Source organism: Caenorhabditis remanei, chromosome III, assembly GCF_010183535.1.
Source record: "Caenorhabditis remanei strain PX506 chromosome III, whole genome shotgun sequence".
In the NCBI taxonomy this organism is placed as follows: domain Eukaryota; kingdom Metazoa; phylum Nematoda; class Chromadorea; order Rhabditida; family Rhabditidae; genus Caenorhabditis; species Caenorhabditis remanei.
The window spans coordinates 13059606-13076797 of record NC_071330.1 but is presented as its reverse complement, the minus strand read 5'-3'; the positions used below and the strand labels follow the sequence as shown (position 1 = coordinate 13076797).

The 17192-nt window shown below is 40.6% G+C and overlaps 2 protein-coding genes across 2 annotated transcripts; both read left to right on the top strand.

The window, feature by feature from the left end:
- Positions 1–1097: 1097 nt before the first annotated feature.
- On the top strand, positions 1098–8093 carry GCK72_011133 (uncharacterized protein; the record flags this gene model as incomplete). The annotated part of the gene is made up of 9 exons (XM_053728242.1): positions 1098–1197; positions 1262–1345; positions 1393–1467; positions 1518–1613; positions 1728–4056; positions 4732–6120; positions 6793–6942; positions 7744–7978; positions 8031–8093. 9 exons carry the CDS (start codon positions 1098–1100, stop codon positions 8091–8093), a joined length of 4521 nt encoding a protein of 1506 aa, XP_053587819.1.
- A 2530-nt stretch (positions 8094–10623) lies between these two features.
- GCK72_011132 (uncharacterized protein) lies at positions 10624–15861 on the top strand (the record flags this gene model as incomplete). Its single annotated transcript, XM_053728241.1, has 11 exons — positions 10624–10645; positions 10710–10793; positions 10842–10916; positions 10967–11062; positions 11190–13491; positions 13808–13914; positions 13967–14189; positions 14234–14617; positions 14672–14844; positions 14895–15049; positions 15100–15861. The coding sequence occupies 11 exons, from the start codon at positions 10624–10626 to the stop codon at positions 15859–15861; spliced, it is 4383 nt and encodes a 1460-aa protein (XP_053587818.1).
- Positions 15862–17192: the final 1331 nt, after the last annotated feature.

The following is a 17192-nucleotide window of genomic DNA, read 5'->3' as shown; positions in this document are numbered from 1 at the left end:
ACCGCGCTCTACCGAAACCGAAGAAAATTGCGCGCAAAATTGAGAGACTCAGAGAAAAAGAGACATTTTTCAAGATGATTTTGGTGGAGCGCAGTTGTAAGAACTGTGCCGAGCTAATAATTGTCGTTCTCTTTCCTTGTTCTCTTCGCAAAAGGACAGTCGTAAACAACTTCGTGATTCTAGAATTGATTGAAACTTTCTTGTCACTCTTACCACAAAATTTGGGTTTTCTCTGACCATTTTCAGTCAAGATACGAGCTTCAGAAGGTTCCACGACTTCCACGCGTCAAAAAATGTTTTTCAAAAAAGTAAAAATTGAAAGGTCAAGCAGCCACGTGGAATACTCGAAAAGTTCCCAAAATCTTTTTTGTGACCTCTACGTGGCATTTGCCACTTGTTTTCTCTTTTTCTCAACATTACGAAAGATTTATCGATCGAATCAATTCGAAAATTCAATCGAAACAAAAACTGACCGTTGTTCGAACGAATACTTTCAAAGAAGCTTGCAAGAAGACAGGATTGGGAGCAATGAGCAACATGAAGAACAGTGAGTTATCTTTCTTATTTGGGTTGTAATGGCGCTCCGTCTGATTGTGAATTTTCGTATGATTTCAATAGAGCGCGGTTGGAAAAGACACGTGGAGAAAATAAAATCTTTACTATTAACAAACGCAAACGGCTGTATGTTTGTTTGTCTGTCGCCGATCCTACCGCCCTTCCTACTGAACCGATTTTCTTCGAACTTGGACCAAAAGATCAGAAATTTTCCCCTCGCAATGCCCGTCTATTTTTTTTTGTTAGAATAGGTCTCAACTAGATCACTAGGTGAAAAAACACGGTTTTCAAGCCATTCATTGGTTTTTGTTTCAGAAATAGGGAAATAGGAGTTCACGGGGGAAATAATTATAGAACTTTTTCATTCTTCAAATGAATTCATTTCTTCAAATTTTCAACACGGGTTGTGTAGAAAAAGAGGTTGAGCAGCCGTTAGGCTGCGTTAACCGACTGGTTCATTTTAAAATTTAAATAAATGAAATTCCCGTGAGTTGAACTACTCCACTAACCCATTGAGCTCTTTTTCCTTCCTTATATAACCGATGCTTCCTCAAATTCAAATCAGTTCTCGATTTGTGAACAAAACAAAAACCAAATTGTCGCAAAGAGAAAACAATAGAATGGCGAGCTTTGGAAGAGCAAGTAAGTTGGGAGTGCGCTTCAATGGGATCCCCTCAGGTTACTGTACCTCTATTCCTATTTTCAGAGCTCTTGATCTTCCTGGCCTGCTCCGCTCTGACAACAGCCTCTAATGGCCTCAAACAATCAGCCGATATCGGCAAAGCAAACTGTAAGGAGTTCAAGATCTCAGTTTCCACAATGAAAGTTCATTTTCAGATCCGCCTTCGAGCGATGATCTCCACAATGATCCACACAAGTTGGATCCTCTCTACATCCCACGAGCCACTTATAGTATGTTTGAATGATACCTAGTAGTACTGTAGTCATCTAATTTGTTTCAGAAGTGACCAACAATGATCCACACCACCGTACTGACTCCGAACCCCACCTATCTGACTCCAAATCCGACCGCTCCCGTTTCCGACGTGATTCTAATGGTGAGTAAAGTACCTCACTCTTTGTGAGCTTGCTGCTCTAAGAGGCGGGCTCCAGGGCTAAAACGAGTTCTTGACGTTCTACCTTCTCCATCAATCTATTAATGTTTCTTTCAGGTGACTTCACAACCATGGTCGATCGCATGGAAAAGATATCCCGAGTTGTCAATGCCATATCGATTCAGCAGGGAATCATCAATGGCACCCTCAAACCGGATGCTCTCATCTCGGAATTCCTCAACTTCGGTGGTCTGACTATTTCTGAAATCGAAGCAATCAATGCAACCGAGGTGACAAAAGTGGTCGAGGAGATGCACGGGTTACCCAAAAAACTGACGAAGAATGATGGAATCGCCAAAATTGAGAGCCGATTTCTTATGTATGAATCAATGTTGGAAAAGACTAAAGGAATCGGAAAGAGCATAACCATTCCTGAGTTCAGCCAATATCTCAATGACGTCAAAACATTGATGAACACCCCTCTCGATCAAAGTTTCCTGGACATTATGACAACCTTCGACTTATTCGTGAAAGCTATGGATAACGTGGATCGTGATGATAAGAAAAACAAAGGTTTTACGTTAACTCAGCTTACATCATGTGCCTCTTCTTATTCAAATGTCGGAAACATGGACAAATTCAAAAATCTTCTAAAAGATGAAATTCTTAGAAACAAGACAATGTTCGAACCTATCGACAGAGTCAATCAAGCTATTTTGGAATTTCAAAACGACTTAGGAGTTTCCATTTTTATATCGAAGGACAAAGATTTGATGACGTTAGTTGGAAACAACATCGGAAACCTGACTACACTGGCTGCGAAGACAAAATCCTCATTGTCTGTTCTGGAGAACCTTCGTCGACTGTTCGTGACACGTCATCACATTCGTGGCAATCGTCAATTGACTCAGACTCCTGGATATCCGAATGGAATTTCTGATTTTGGACTCGTCTTCGGAGATTTGAAAGATTCTTGGATACAAGAAGCCGTTGATGGACAGTCGGATGCACTTGCCAAAGCATTGGATAATCTGAGAGATTTGAAGACCAATCTACAGACGTCCGATGGCAGTTTCCACCTTGACAGTGCTGAAGAGACTAAATTGATGACTACAAAAGCGGAAATGATTGAATTGTCTGAGTATGCAGGACTATTCAATGAGCTTACGCAATCAGTTGGAAATATTTTTATAACAGAGAGGACTTTGGAACCATCAAACGTAGACGATTTTCAAGACCTCATGCTCAACATTCTGCTTCTTTCTGATCATTTGCGTGCTTTGAAAGTGGTCGTGGATGTTTCAGAGAAATTGAAAGTGGATAAGGATGGTGATGTCGAGAAAATGCTGAAAATAATAGGAAAGCCGGAAATCACGACAGTCTTCACCCTATTGGATAATCTACGAAGCAGTGCTGAATTCAAAAAAGTCATGAAGTTGGTTCGTACTGCGGAGGCATCGATTGGTGTCCTTCTCAAGAAAGATAAATCCGGAAACGACCCGAAATCTGTCATTGAGATTGCTAAAGACGTTGATGGAAGTTCGAGTCAGATGCAACCATATTTGGACGGTTTGGGCGTCTACCTAACGAATATGGACACTCTACGAAATGTGGCTGGCGTCGATCAGGTTGGAGAAGCAATCAGGGCTATTCAGTACTATAGGAATCACACGTTCAAGTCTGCTAGTTTCGAGAAAATTTCCAACAAAGTGAACAACGCTAAGAACTCGTTGACAAAGCTTCAGAAGTCAGTGGCCAACATGAAAGAAGACACAACGCCGGAATCGACAGCATTGGTTGAGTTGAGAGACTTATTCACGGATTCCCAGAATATTGGCGCAGCGACTCGTGTCTTCCGGAGTATGCAGATGGCTAAGGATAAGAAGTTGGTGGTCGTGACTCCAGCGATGGCAGACGTGGTGAAAAAGGTGAAAAATGTGAGTCCAAAACAACAGGAACAGTTGAATCAGTTGCTCGGATTGGACAAAGAGTTGACAACCTTGATCGCCGCAATTGGAAAGATCGAGACTTCTGTGAAACCATCAACATCTACTGACATGGTTTCCCTCTGGCCAATCTTCTCACTTGCTAATGGAGCCAAAGGAATTTCAATGGACTTTTTGGAAATCAGTAACACAATCGAGATGTTATCGAAAGATCCGAATCTGAAGAGCCATCAACAAGACCTTCTGAAGATCAAGAATGACTTGGATACTCTGGATTCGATGGGATTAGACTACTCGAAGCATCAGACTGCTATCAAGGGAACCGAGGAATCGTTGAAGCAACTCGACTTATTTTTTGAGTTGTTTAAGAAGAAAATAACTCCGAAAGATGTATCTCAAGACAGAAAGGGACCATTGGAGAAGAGACCAACAAGCAAAGAAAAAAATCCAAGTAGTGATTCTAGAAGATCGGAGAAGATTGAGTCGAAGGAAAACCATCAGTAAGAAAAAATATTATTCGAGTGATTACTAACAAGCACATTTTCAGAATCAACCGCTGGTTTGTCACGGGAATGGTTCTTTTCGTATTGATTATTTAAATGGTAGGGGTGGCCAGATGATCAAAAAGGACATTATATATTTCAGATTCACCGGAAGACAGTTTGAAAGACGTCGATTTTTCGAATTTAACTAAATTCCTTCTCAGTTTTTCAATAAAGTTATTTTCTTTACATAAACTTTTTTTATAAACTTTGTGAAATGAAAGCTTTAGAGATAAACTTGGTTTTCTATTCCTAGTTATGCGTTCCTTCTTCTTCTCGGGTTTCTAGAATCGGCTGAAACTGTTGGGAAAGGCTAAGTAGATCACTCTTACCACAAAATTTGGGTTTTCCCTGATAGCTTTCGAGTTTCAGAATCAGTGGTGGGCAAAAATAGAAAAATACTTACCTCCAGAACAAGAATAAATTAGAATTCAATAAAAATAGGAAGAAATTGTTTTGACGTAGGCTATCTGAAATCACCGCCCGGAAGGGAGCGACAAGAGTGTGAAATCTTGCGGAGCAAGTTTCGAGAGCTCCGGAACACAAATAGGCAAAAGATTTTGTCGAAACTACCTTTAAGTCAATTTTCAGCGAATTCTCAAACTTGGTTTTTTAAATTCCAATTTCTTGCAGCCTCGCCGCGAAACAATCGCCGAACGAACCACCACCGTACTTTCCGAATGAAAAGCTCCGTTATCAATATTTCACAGAACTTGAATATGGGAAAAGAGTAGAGGATCATAGAAGGAAAAAAAGAATTGCGGAGAAGGAAGAGGATTCAGAAAACAACGAGGATGCGGAGACGGAAGTGAAACTGGAACCGATGGAATTTGTTTCAGAAGACGCGGAAATTGATGAGAAACCGACAAGGGACGAACCCACGTCTTTTGAAAAGATTCAGAAGGTTTTTTCGATGAGAATGGATCCACTGGATTCTGGAGCACAGAAGGAGAAAAAACCCGAGAAATTGTCAGTGACGTCACCGCCGAAAATCCAGGAAAAAGAGGAAAAACCGGAGAGATTTGAAGATTCTGGAGCCTTGACACTGGCTGCCACGGTGTCAAAAATGTCAAAACCGACACAGCTCATAGTTAAAACCATCCGGGAACGTGTCCCATACTATACGGAAATTGGGGATTCAGAAGCGCCCACGACGATTCCGCAAACCGTTTTTCGCAAATTTAAAACGGATCACAACAAGGTTCCGGCATACTTTGAGCATGTGCGCCCTACTAGAACAATAGGAACGGTACCGTATGTGGCGTATGATCATCCCGCTCTTGACGTCGTCACAGAACAAAAACCGGAGAGATTTGAGGATTCTGGAGCCTTGACAATGGCTAGCACGGTGCCAAAAACAAAACTTGTTTGGGAACATGTGCCATACTATCCGAAAATTGGGAAAATTAGGGATTATGAAGCTCCCACGACGTCAGAAGCACCAAAGATTCCACCTAAGGTTCTCAGACCGCCCGGAATTGGGACCAGAATTGATCCACCGCGGAAACCCGTACCGTACTACTGCCGAAAAGTGGACCGTAGTTCTGCCAAGAAGCCAAAATTGACGAAAGTTTCTGGAGTCGACGCGAAAACTCTTTATGTGGCAATGGGCGGAGCACCGAAATCGGTACCGTATTATTCAGAGGAGGAGGAAGAAGAAGAGGAGGAGGGGGATTTTGAGCCAAGAATTTCAGAATATGATCTGTCTTCTGAGATTCAGAAACAACCGGAAAGAGTTCCGTATTTTCCGGAGGCTCGAGAGAAGAAGGAGCCCGAGAAGGCGGAGCCCGTGGAGGCGGAGCCCGAAGAATATGTATACGATAAGACGCCAACTCCATTACCTGCAAACCGACAAGCTCCGCCCCTTTATGTGGGGAGACGTGTTATAGCGAGGAAACCGGTCGCAGAGCAACTAACTGCCACCATGAAATCAGCGAATCCGCCCCGATACGCAAGTTTTCTCCAGAAGAAGCAGTTGGTACCAATTGCGCCGAGACACCCGATACCGGTAACCATGATGGAGTGAGTACTTTGGGAATCGGGACAACTCCTCACTTGAAAATCAATATTATGAGCTGAAAAGGAGCATTGAAGCCATTTGTTTTATTCCAGATTCCGATATTTTATTATTGACGCATTTGCTAAAAATCACTCTAATAACTACCATTCCCGTTCTCCTGACTCAAAATGTGCTTTTTGGTGGAAGAGTTTTTCCACACGGCCGTGTAGTCCTCTCGGACAAGAAGAGTTTTGCTCAATTCCTCGTATTTTCGTAGTTTTTTCTATTTTTTGTGATATAAATTGAAAAACTACGAAATTGTGTTAGAAAAAATGAGAAAACGAGAAATTTAACAGAAACTTTGTCCGAGAGGACTACACGGCCGTGTGGAAAAACTCCCATCAAAAAGCACATTTTGAGTCAGGAGGACGGGAATGGTATAGTTATTAGAGTGATTTTTAGAATATGCTCCAATGCTGAAAGTTTTTTGTAAAATTTTCTGAAGTATTGGAATCTGAAATGAAAAATATGACATCAGTCCTCCTTTCCAGCTCACAATCAGAGTATATGAGATTTTCGTATAATTTTCAGCATATTTTTGCACTTAAAAAAAGAGTTGATCACCGAAATTCTGAAAGCCGAGAATAATCGCTCCGAACTAGGGACAGATTTATGTGAATTTTTGTTATTTTCAGTACATTCGACTCGATGGATTCTGGCATTGAATCCAATGGATGGGGAGAAAAAGAGCCAAAGAAAGAGTTGATTGTACTGCAAGGTGGATGGAATGGAGAGACGATGGATACGATGAATACACCGTCCTCTTCTTCATCTGGTTTTTTGACGTGAGTTTTAGATAGTTTTGGAAAAAAAACTTTTTCTTTCCGTTGAAAACGAATCTGAAAAACGCTGAATATCCATAACATTTTTTATATCAAGTCGAACGTTAGACGATTCTGTTTTGCTGAAATTTGTGTCTCGAGAATATTTTTGCTAAATTTTTCCCAAAAAAATAGAAAATTCGGTCGAAAATTGAGCCAATTTTCCGGTTAGATGAGTAGGAAACAGGTCACAAACAGAAATGGTCAACGCTGGAGAAAATTTGGGAATCCGGATATACAGATTGATAGACAGACATCTGAAATTGATTACCTGAACCTGGAGATCTGAGAATCATACTTGCAAACCGGGCCAGCTCGTAACTCTCTTAAAACTCAATCTTATGAGCTGAAAAGTATACCAAAATGTCTGATATAATAAGGACTGACATAGGATTCTTTGCTGTACCCCGGGCCGTGCTAAAGTGTCATTTTTGACCCTTTAGGCGCATCAACCCAACCCGTGGTACAATAAAATATCCTAAGTCGGTCCTTATTATATCAGAGACGGAGAAATCTCTGAGATCTACATTTTGGTATAATTTTCAGCTCATAATATTCATTTTGAAGCGAGTTACGCACTGGCCCGGTTTGGAAGTCTGATTTTAAGATATCCTGGGGTTCGGGTAATAGATTTCAGATGTCTGTTCATCAATCTGTAAATCCGGATGTCCAATTTTTCCCCCGACGTGGACCATTTCTGTCTGTGACCTGAACTGTGCCGAGCTATTATAATCCCCTAACCTAATCTAAACTCTGAAATTCCAGACGTCCCTCTTCAAAACCATCGAAAGTGATATTGGCAATGGAATTGTTCAACAATCAGAAGCATGTTCCAACTACTACTCCAATCAAAGAACCGTCGAGACCTCATTCCGATGAATTCGTCGATTCGGCAATCGAAGAAATGGAGATTCATCTGAAAACCTTCTCGAAAGAGTTCTCCGACGCAAACTCCAAGTTGACACCAGCACAACGACAGATGTATGGAGATAGGCTGTTGGTGAGTTTGTGGCTGGCGTGTCGGTGGCGTTTTTAGAATCTTTATTTTTCAGGGATCCGTCAAAATGTTCCAAGCGGGAATCAAGAAAGCGATCATGAAGAATCCGTCGATATAATTCATTTGTTTAATTGTTTCATTGTAATACTTTTTCAATTGTCATAATTTTCTTTTTACTAGCATACTTTTTATATAGATGAATCTAGCAATGTTTTTATGTGTGTTTCCCAGAATTTTTATTGGATCCAGGATCAAGATTACTGTAGCTTTCCTGCATTCTTTTTTACAGTAACCTGTAGTAGTACTGTAGTTGTAGGTCTTTCTGTAACTGTAGGTCTTATTGTACGTCTTACTGTAACTATAGATGATACTGTGTTTTTCTTAGAATGGCTATTTTTCTGGATGGGGCGGGATGGATTTTATTGGATCCAGCATCAAGGTTACTGTGGCTTTCCTTTTTACAGTAACCCGGCGTAGTACTGTAACTGTAGGTATCACTGTAAGTCTTACCGTACCTGTCGGTCTTACTGTAACTGTAAGTAGTACTATGAAGATGGGTCATATTGTAGTTCTTACTGTGGATGGAGTTCTTACTGTACCAATTTTGAGAGTGTCACAGCGTTACTGATTTGTCCCACACAGCAAATTTTAAATGGATTTTCAAAGTTGACAACTTTTTTTGTATGAACACTCTCTAAATGGTTACACATCGGCAAATGCCGCATTTTCGGTACGTAATTGTAGGATTTCAGAACTGATGAGCTGTAACTCACAAGAGAGTGATCCTACCGAAAAACCGTCCACTACAAAAATGACGATCTAGTTTTGATTTGTATAATCCATACAAAATTTAGCCTGTGGGACTATCAATGTCTCCGTTTCTACACTCTAAAAGTACATTTATATCCAGTAATGTAGGTTAGCATCCTCATATTGTGCTGCAGAAATCTATCAACCAATATTTTCCAGCTATCGGACACTTTGGAAGCGGAAGTCTCACAAGTGATACTCATTCCACTATCCAACAAAAAAGTTTTCCTTACAGTAACCAATTTTGCATTTATATTATTCCTTTTGTCTGTCATTCCTCTTGCTTTTTCTCATAATAAGTGTAACTTCTTTTAAACAATCGTTTTCTTATTTTTCTTTCATTAGATATTTTCAGGGATTCTTGATTCTTGTTTTACACAATTTTCATCGATGGTGCCCCTGAAATTGACTGTGAATTTTACTTGCAGAACATGTTCGAATCTGTTACTGATTGTGAAGTAACCAGTCGGTTAACGCAGCCTAACGGCTGCTCAACCTCTTCTTCTACACAACCCGTGTTGAAAATTTGAAGAAATGAATTCATTTGAAGAATGAAAAAGTTCTATAATTATTTCCCCCGTGAACTCCTATTTCCCTATTTCGGAAACAAAAACCACTCAAAGGCTTGAAAACCGTGTTTTTTCACCTAGTGACCTAGTTGAGACCTATTCTAACTAAAAAATAGACGGGCATTGCGAGGGGAAAATTTCTGATCTTTTGGTCCAAGTTCGAAGAAAATCGGTTCAGTAGGAAGGGCGGTAGGATCGGCGACAGACAAACAAACATACAGAATTTGGTGTTTGTTAATAGTAAAGATGTGTGATCAGACCTGAAAAGATGTCTTTTCGAGGGGTGGAATGATCAAAGAGGACATTATATATTTCAGATTCACCGGAAGCCAGTATGAAACACGTCGATTCTTCGAATTTAACCGAATTCCGTCTCAATTTTTCAATAAAGTTATTTTTTACATAAACTTTGGGAAATAAAAGTTTTGAATTTATGCTACATGTCGTGCACACGCTTCTTACAACCGCGCTCTGCCGAAACCGAAGAAATTGAGTGCAAAATTGAGAGACGGAGAAAAAGAGACATTTTTCAAGATGATTTCGGTGGAGCGCAGTTGTAAGAACTGTGTCGAGCTAATAATAGTCGTTCTCTTTCCTTCTTCTCTTCGCAAAGGGACAGTCGTAAACAACTTTGTGATTCTAGAATTGATTGAAACTTTCTTGTGGCCCTTACCACAAAATGTTGATTTTCTCTGACCATTTCCAGTCAAGGTACGAGCTTCAGAAGATTCCACGACGATTCCACGTGCCGAAAAAATGTTTTCAAAAAGTAAAAATTGAAAGGTCAAGCGACCACGTGGAATACTCGAAAAGTTCAAAACATCTTTTTTTTTTGTGACCTCCACGTGGCATATGCCACTTGTTTTCTCTTTTTCTCATCATTACGAAAGATTTATCGGTCGAATCAATTCGAAAATTCAATCGAAACAAAAAGTAGGAGCAAGAATAATTCCAAAGGATCTTGCAAGAAGTCAAGTTTGGGAGTAATGAGCAACATGAAAAACAGTGAGTTATCTTTCTTATTTGGGTTTCAATCGCGCTCCGTCTGATTTTACGGAGGATTTCAATGGAGCGCGATTGCAAAAGACACGTGGAAAAGATAAAATTAGTTTAATTTAAAAAAAAAGCAATTCCCGTGAGTTGAACTACTCCACTAACCCAGTGCGCTCCTTTTCCTTCCTTATATAACCGCTGATTCCTCGAATTCAAATCAGTTCTCGATTTGCGAACAAAACAATAACCAAATTGTCGCAAATAAGAAATACTGGAATGGCGAGCGCCAGAAGAGCAAGTAAGTTGGCAGTGCGCACCATTGGGATCCCTTCAGGTTACTGTACCTCTATTCCTATTTTCAGAGCTCTTGATCTTCCTGGCCTGCTCGATTCTGACAGCTGCCTCCAATGGCGTCAAACAATCAGCCGATATCGGCAATGCTAACTGTAAGGAGTTCATGATTTCCAGATTCTAGAAAATTAAGTGATTTTCAGATCCGCCTTCGAGCGATGATCTCCACAATGATCCACACAAGATGGATCCTCTCTACATTCCACGAGGCACTTATGGTATGTTTGAATGATACCTAATAGTACTGTAGTCATCAATATTCTTTCAGAAGTGACCAACAATGATCCACACCACCGAACTGACTCCGAACCCCACCCATCTGACATCGAATCCGACCGCTCCCGCTTCCGACGTGATTCTAATGGTGAGTACAGTAGGCAGATAGGGCAACTCACTCTTTGTGAGCTCGCAGCTCTGAGAGGCGGGCTCCAGGGATACAAAAAGTTCTTCAAAATGTATCTTTCCCATCAATCAATCAATGTTTATTTCAGAACACTTCACAACCATGGTCGATCGTATGGAAAAGATATCTCGAGTGGTCAATGGAATATCGATTCAGCAGGGAATCATCAATGGCACCCTCAAACCGGATGCTCTCATCTCGGAATTCCTCAACTTCGGTGGTCTGACTATTTCTGAAATCGAAGCAATCAATGTGGATGAAGTGACAAAAGTGGTCGAGGAGATGCAGCAGTTGTCTAAAAAACTGGCGAAGGACGATGGAATTGCCAGGATTGAAACTCGATTTCTTTTGTATGAATCAATGTTGGAAAAGACTAAAGGAATCGGAAAGAACATAACCATTCCTGAGTTCAACCAATATTCGGAAGCCGTCAAAGAATTGATGAATACCACTCCCGATCAAGGTTTTTTGGACACTATGCAAGACTTCGGCGCATTCGTGACAGTTATGGATAGTCTGGATCGTGATGATAAGAAAGACAAAAGTGTAACATCAAATCAGCTCACTTTATGTGCCTCTTCTTATTCAAATGTCGTGAACATGGACAAATACAAGACAAGTCTTTTAAAAAATGAAATTCTTAGAAACAAGTCAACTTTCGATCCAATCGACAAGGCAAATCAAGCTATTTTGGAATTTCAAAACGACTTAGGAGTTTCCAATTTTAAATTGAAGGACAAAGAATTGATGATATTAGTTGGAAACAACATCGGAAACCTGACTACACTGGCTGCGAAGGCAAAATCCTCATTGTCTGTTCTGGAGAACCTTCGTCTTCCGTTCGTGACACGTCATCACATTCGTGGCAATCGTCAATTAACTCAGACACCTGGATATCAAAATGGAATCACTGATTTTGGACTAATCTTCAGCGATTTGAAAGATTCGTGGGTGCAACAAGCAGTTGATGGACAATCGGATGCACTTGCCAAAGCATTGGATAATCTGAGAGATTTGAAGAGAGATCTACAGACTTCAGATGGCAGTTTCCACCTTGACAGTGCTGAAGAGACTAATTTGATGACTACAAAAGCGGAGATGATTGAATTGTCTGAGTATGCAAGACTTTTCGATGAGTTTACAAAATCAGTTAGAAATATTTCCGTAAAATTTGGTGTGACTGATATGGAACCATCAAACGGCCTCGAGTTTCAAAAACTCATGGGCAACATTTTGCTTCTCTCTGATCATTTGCGTGCTTTGGAAGTGGTCGTGGATGTCTCAGGAAAACTTGTAGCCGATGAGGGTGGTGATATAAAGAAATTCCTGGAAATTATCAAAAATCCAAAAAGCAATACAGCCTTCACCCTATTGGATAATCTCCGAAAAAGTGAAGAGTTCAAAAAAGTCATGAAGTTGGTTCGTACTGCGGAGGCATCGATTGGTGTTCTTGTCAAGAAAGATGAATCTGGAAACGACCCGAAATCGGTCATTGAGACGGCTAAAGCCGTTCATGGAAGTTCGAGTCAGATGCAACCATATTTGGACGGTTTGGATAAACTTTTATCAAACATGGACACTTTACGGAATGTGCCTGGAATCGACCAAATGGGAAAAGCAATCAGAACTATTCAGTACTATAGGAATCACACGTTCAAGTCTTCTAGTTTCGAGAAAATTTCCAACAAAGTGAACAACGCTAAGAACTCGTTGACAAAGCTTCAGAAGTCACTGGCCGACATAAAAGGAGACGTAACGCCAGAATCCACAGCATTGGTTGAATTGAGAGACTTATTCACGGATTCCCAGAATATTGGTGGAGCTACACGTGTCTTCCGGAGCATGCAGATGGCTAAGGATAAGAAATTGGTGGTCGTGACTCCAGCGATGGCAGACGTGGTGAAAAAGTTGAAAAATGTGAGTCCAAAACAACAGGAACAATTGAATCAGTTGATGGGATTGGACAAAGAGTTGACTACCTTGATCGCCGCAATTGGAAAGATCGAGACTTCTGTGACGCCATCAACATCTACTGATCTGATTTCCCTCTGGCCAATCTTCTCACTTGCTAATGGAGCCAAAGGAATTCCAATGGACTTTTTGGAAACCAGTGAGACAATCGAGATGCTATCGAAGGATCCGAGTCTGAAGAGCCATCAACAAGACCTTCTGAAGATCAAGAATGACTTGGATACTCTGGATTCGCTTGGTTTGGACTACTCGAAGCATCAGTCTGCGATCAAGGGAACCGCGGAATCGTTGAAGCAACTCGACTTGTTCTTTGCTTCTTACGAGAGAAAAGTCACTTCAGCGGTTGTATCAGTATCGGCGCCACCATCTGCACAGAATTCAATCTCTGGATCCGGCGGAATCAATGCAGAAACAGAAGAGTAAGCGTTGTTATTAGCACGACACACGTTTTACAATCGCGCTCTACCGAAACCAAAGAAAATTACGTGTGAAATTGAGAGACATTTTCCAAGGGGATTTTTATGGAGCGCAGTTGTAAGAACTGCGCTGAGCAAAAATATTAGCTCGGCACAGTTCTTACGACTGCGCTCTACCGAAATGCTCTTGAAAAATGTCTCTTCTTCGCTGCGTCTCTCAATTTCGCACACAATTTTGTTCGTTTTCGGTAGAGCGCGGTTGTAAGAAGCGTAGCGTGCTAATACAGTGGGATTGATTTCTAAAACTTTTGTTTTACAGGCCAGATTGGAACAAACCAATTGTATTCATCCCTATCATCCTGGTCGGTCTTTTTTGCATAGGAGGTATAGTGGGTGCGATTATCTATTGGATATTGAAGAATCGAGGTAAGCGATTTTACAGACCAATTTATTAAAACGAGAATCTTAATTGTTTCAGTTTTCAAAATCGTCATCGAAGACCGCGTATACGAAATCTATCTCGCGGATATAATATGCAGAATGTTGTGTTTCATCAAACATTATAAACAAGAAAACGAAAAAATGTTGTACTCCACTGGCTTCAAATTGTACTTCCTGGCACTATTTGAGCATACGTGTAAACCAACAGATGGAGAAGAACATTATGATCATGTCACTATGACTCACGCGTTATTACAAGGGTACGGTCAATTCAAAAACATCAATGCAAGCCACTGTTTTACAGATCTAAACAACCACTCTCGAAAAATGAGCGACTTCAAATAAGAAAAAATAAGAAATTGTTCAGAGAGGATCAGTATATACATGCGAATCAGATAAAATATCGCAACAACTTCAAATTAGCACTCTTCCAACCTCCTCAACTAGGCAGTCAGGAGAATAATGTAGTTCCTGAGACTGTTGGAACATTCTACTGGGCAATGAAGACATGTAAAGCGAACTTGGTGGTGTGTATGGCAAAGATAGGATCGGATTGTTTCCAATACTTCCCTGTGAAAGTAGGAGATTCGTTGACATTTGCTAATGAGAATCTTGTTGTCACTTGCAAGTCTTATAAGGAGATATGCCGCAATAAAATTCGAATTCGAACTTTGGAAATCAAGTTCGAGTGAGTGAATCCATTTTAGAAGTACTATAAATTCCCTTATTTTCTCATTTTTAGAGGATATAGCGCATTCACCATCACCCACGCTCATTACGATGAATGGACAAGCAATTTCTTTCCGACTGACTACCTTTCGCCGATCGTTTCGATTTTAATGAAAATGGATAAAGAAAAAAAGATGGTTTTCATGCACTGTGACTCTGGCCTCCATCGTTCAGGAATTTTGGCTCGTGAGTTAATGTTAGAACACATGATTTTCTACGTAAATACTCATTTTCAGAGGTCATTATGAACAAGAGTCAGTTGGGACCGGATAATGGATATCTCGATTATGGTTCGTCTGTGAATAAGGTTCGAAAATCTTGCAGTGGTGTCATCAAGAATGGAACCGAGTTTCTGAATATGGCCGCTATCACTTTCAAATTTATCAGAGCGGTAAGCTGGAAAGTTTCAATAAACTCAAGATTATAGTGATATTTTTGCAGTCAGTACAAAAAAGCAGTCCAGACAAGAAATTTTCGGAGACCACGGAAACGCATATCAAAATCATCGAAACATGCATTCTAAATATCTCGGAAAATGCTAAGATTCAGTTGAATGTTGAGAAGTTGCATGAAATGATGAACGGAAAGAAAGACGTCGCGAAAGGATCGAAAGTGGCTGGAAACACCAAGAATGAAGATGCGAATAAGGAGGCTAAAGCAAATCTGTCGAAAGGACAGTCTACGTCGGCAATACCTGGCATAAAATTTGTAAATAACCGACCGGTAAAAGACAAGAATCTGGATACCGCTCTGAATGAAACGTTGAAAGTCATAGATGATGCGGTAGAGCAATTGAAGAGTAATAAGTCGAAGCCGAATGTCAATGAACCAGATAAGGAGAAACCAGTTGTCCATGTACCCGAGGAACACCCTTCACTAGTAGTAAATGAGCCTATTGATGACAATAAAGATGTGAAAGAAGTGGATGAAAAGGGCACGAAGACAGCGGAGGAAAAAGAAACGAAAACAGTGGATGATAAGGGCATGAATACAGCGGAAGAGAAGCCAATGAAAACTGTGGATGAGAAGGAGATGAAAAAAGCGAAACCGGAAGTTAAAGCTCAAAAAGAAAAAGGTTATAAGAAATGTCAACATCATGATTTGCTCTATGGATGTTGGGAAGAAAGAAAACAAGCGTATGAGACGATGGAGGATGAGGAATCTGATTGGGGCTCTATCAAAACCAAGAAAAAAGCAAAGTAACTCGTTTCATTCTTAGCTACCAAATAAACTTGATTTCGAAATCTATTTTCTTTGAATAAAATCTTTGTATTCTCTAAACAATGAATCATAAAAAAAGACATTTGAATAGCGTACTTTCGGAGAAACAGAGATAGAAAAGCAAGCTCGAAAACGGACGGAAACGAAAAATTAATCGGATAAGTTATTTATATTTTACGAAGAAGACGGGTCGGGACACAAAAAAAAGCGCCTGATTGAAAGATCAGACAAAAATTTGCGCCGAAACGCCCAAAATCGGTGAAAAAAGCGAAAAAACGTAATTTGCCGGGGAGGGGAATCGAACCCCTAAAGGATTTACATTCACAGATTCCCCAAACCTGCGCCTTTGCCACTTACACAGGTAGACCGCAAAGTCCCAAAAACGGACCAGCGCCGGTTCACCGGCGAACATTCTGTGGCTGGCCGACGGGCCGTCAACGGTCCGTCGAACATCCGTAGACGGCCCGTTTTCTCGCTTTTTGAGCCGCTGACGGACCGTTTTTCATCCGTTTTCAAACCATTCTGGTCCATTCCCGCTCCCCATTAGGCTTATTCAAAATGGTTTTTTGCGAACAGTACTCGTTATTATAAATACTCATTTATTATAAAATAAAATAAATAACAAAAAAGTTGACAATTAAAAAAATAATTTTAAAAAGAAACATAATAACTAGGTGACTAATAATTTAGAAAATTCGCCGTTCGGCTCGTTGCTCGTCAATTCTCTGCGTCAAACAGGCGAGTCGTGCCTGACTGTCTTCACTTCTTCCTCTAGTCGCTTCTCCTGATGTCCTTCTTCGTTGAGATGAATTCGCTTGTAGTCGAATCGAATCAACCTGAAAGATAATAAGTTACAATACAATTCATAGTTATTGGACAGCTTACTTATCACTCAAAACTTGCTTCTTGGTACTCGGCACTTCTCACTTTGTCCTGAACGTTCATTATCCAAAAGCCAGAAGTTCGTGATGATCGAATTGGGAAGATGTCATTTGACCACATGGTTGGCTGATGAGAGCATTGATGGCGGGGTATCGAACAGAGAACCAGTGAATTGTTGAAATCCCTGAATCGACGAAGTAGCCGTTTGACCGAGAAGACGGTCTTGATGATGATGACGACGTGGTCCCTCTCTTCCAGATGATTGTTGTTGTTCCTTCTTCCGTTTCCATTGATGTTATTGCCTAGTGGTGATCATCGCCATTCGACAATAGTGTATCCAAGTCTCAAACTTGGGTCATTAAACCATGTGGACCTTGACCGTTTGATCTCTGAAAAATACTAGCTTAGTTTCCATTACTTGAAAAAGCGCG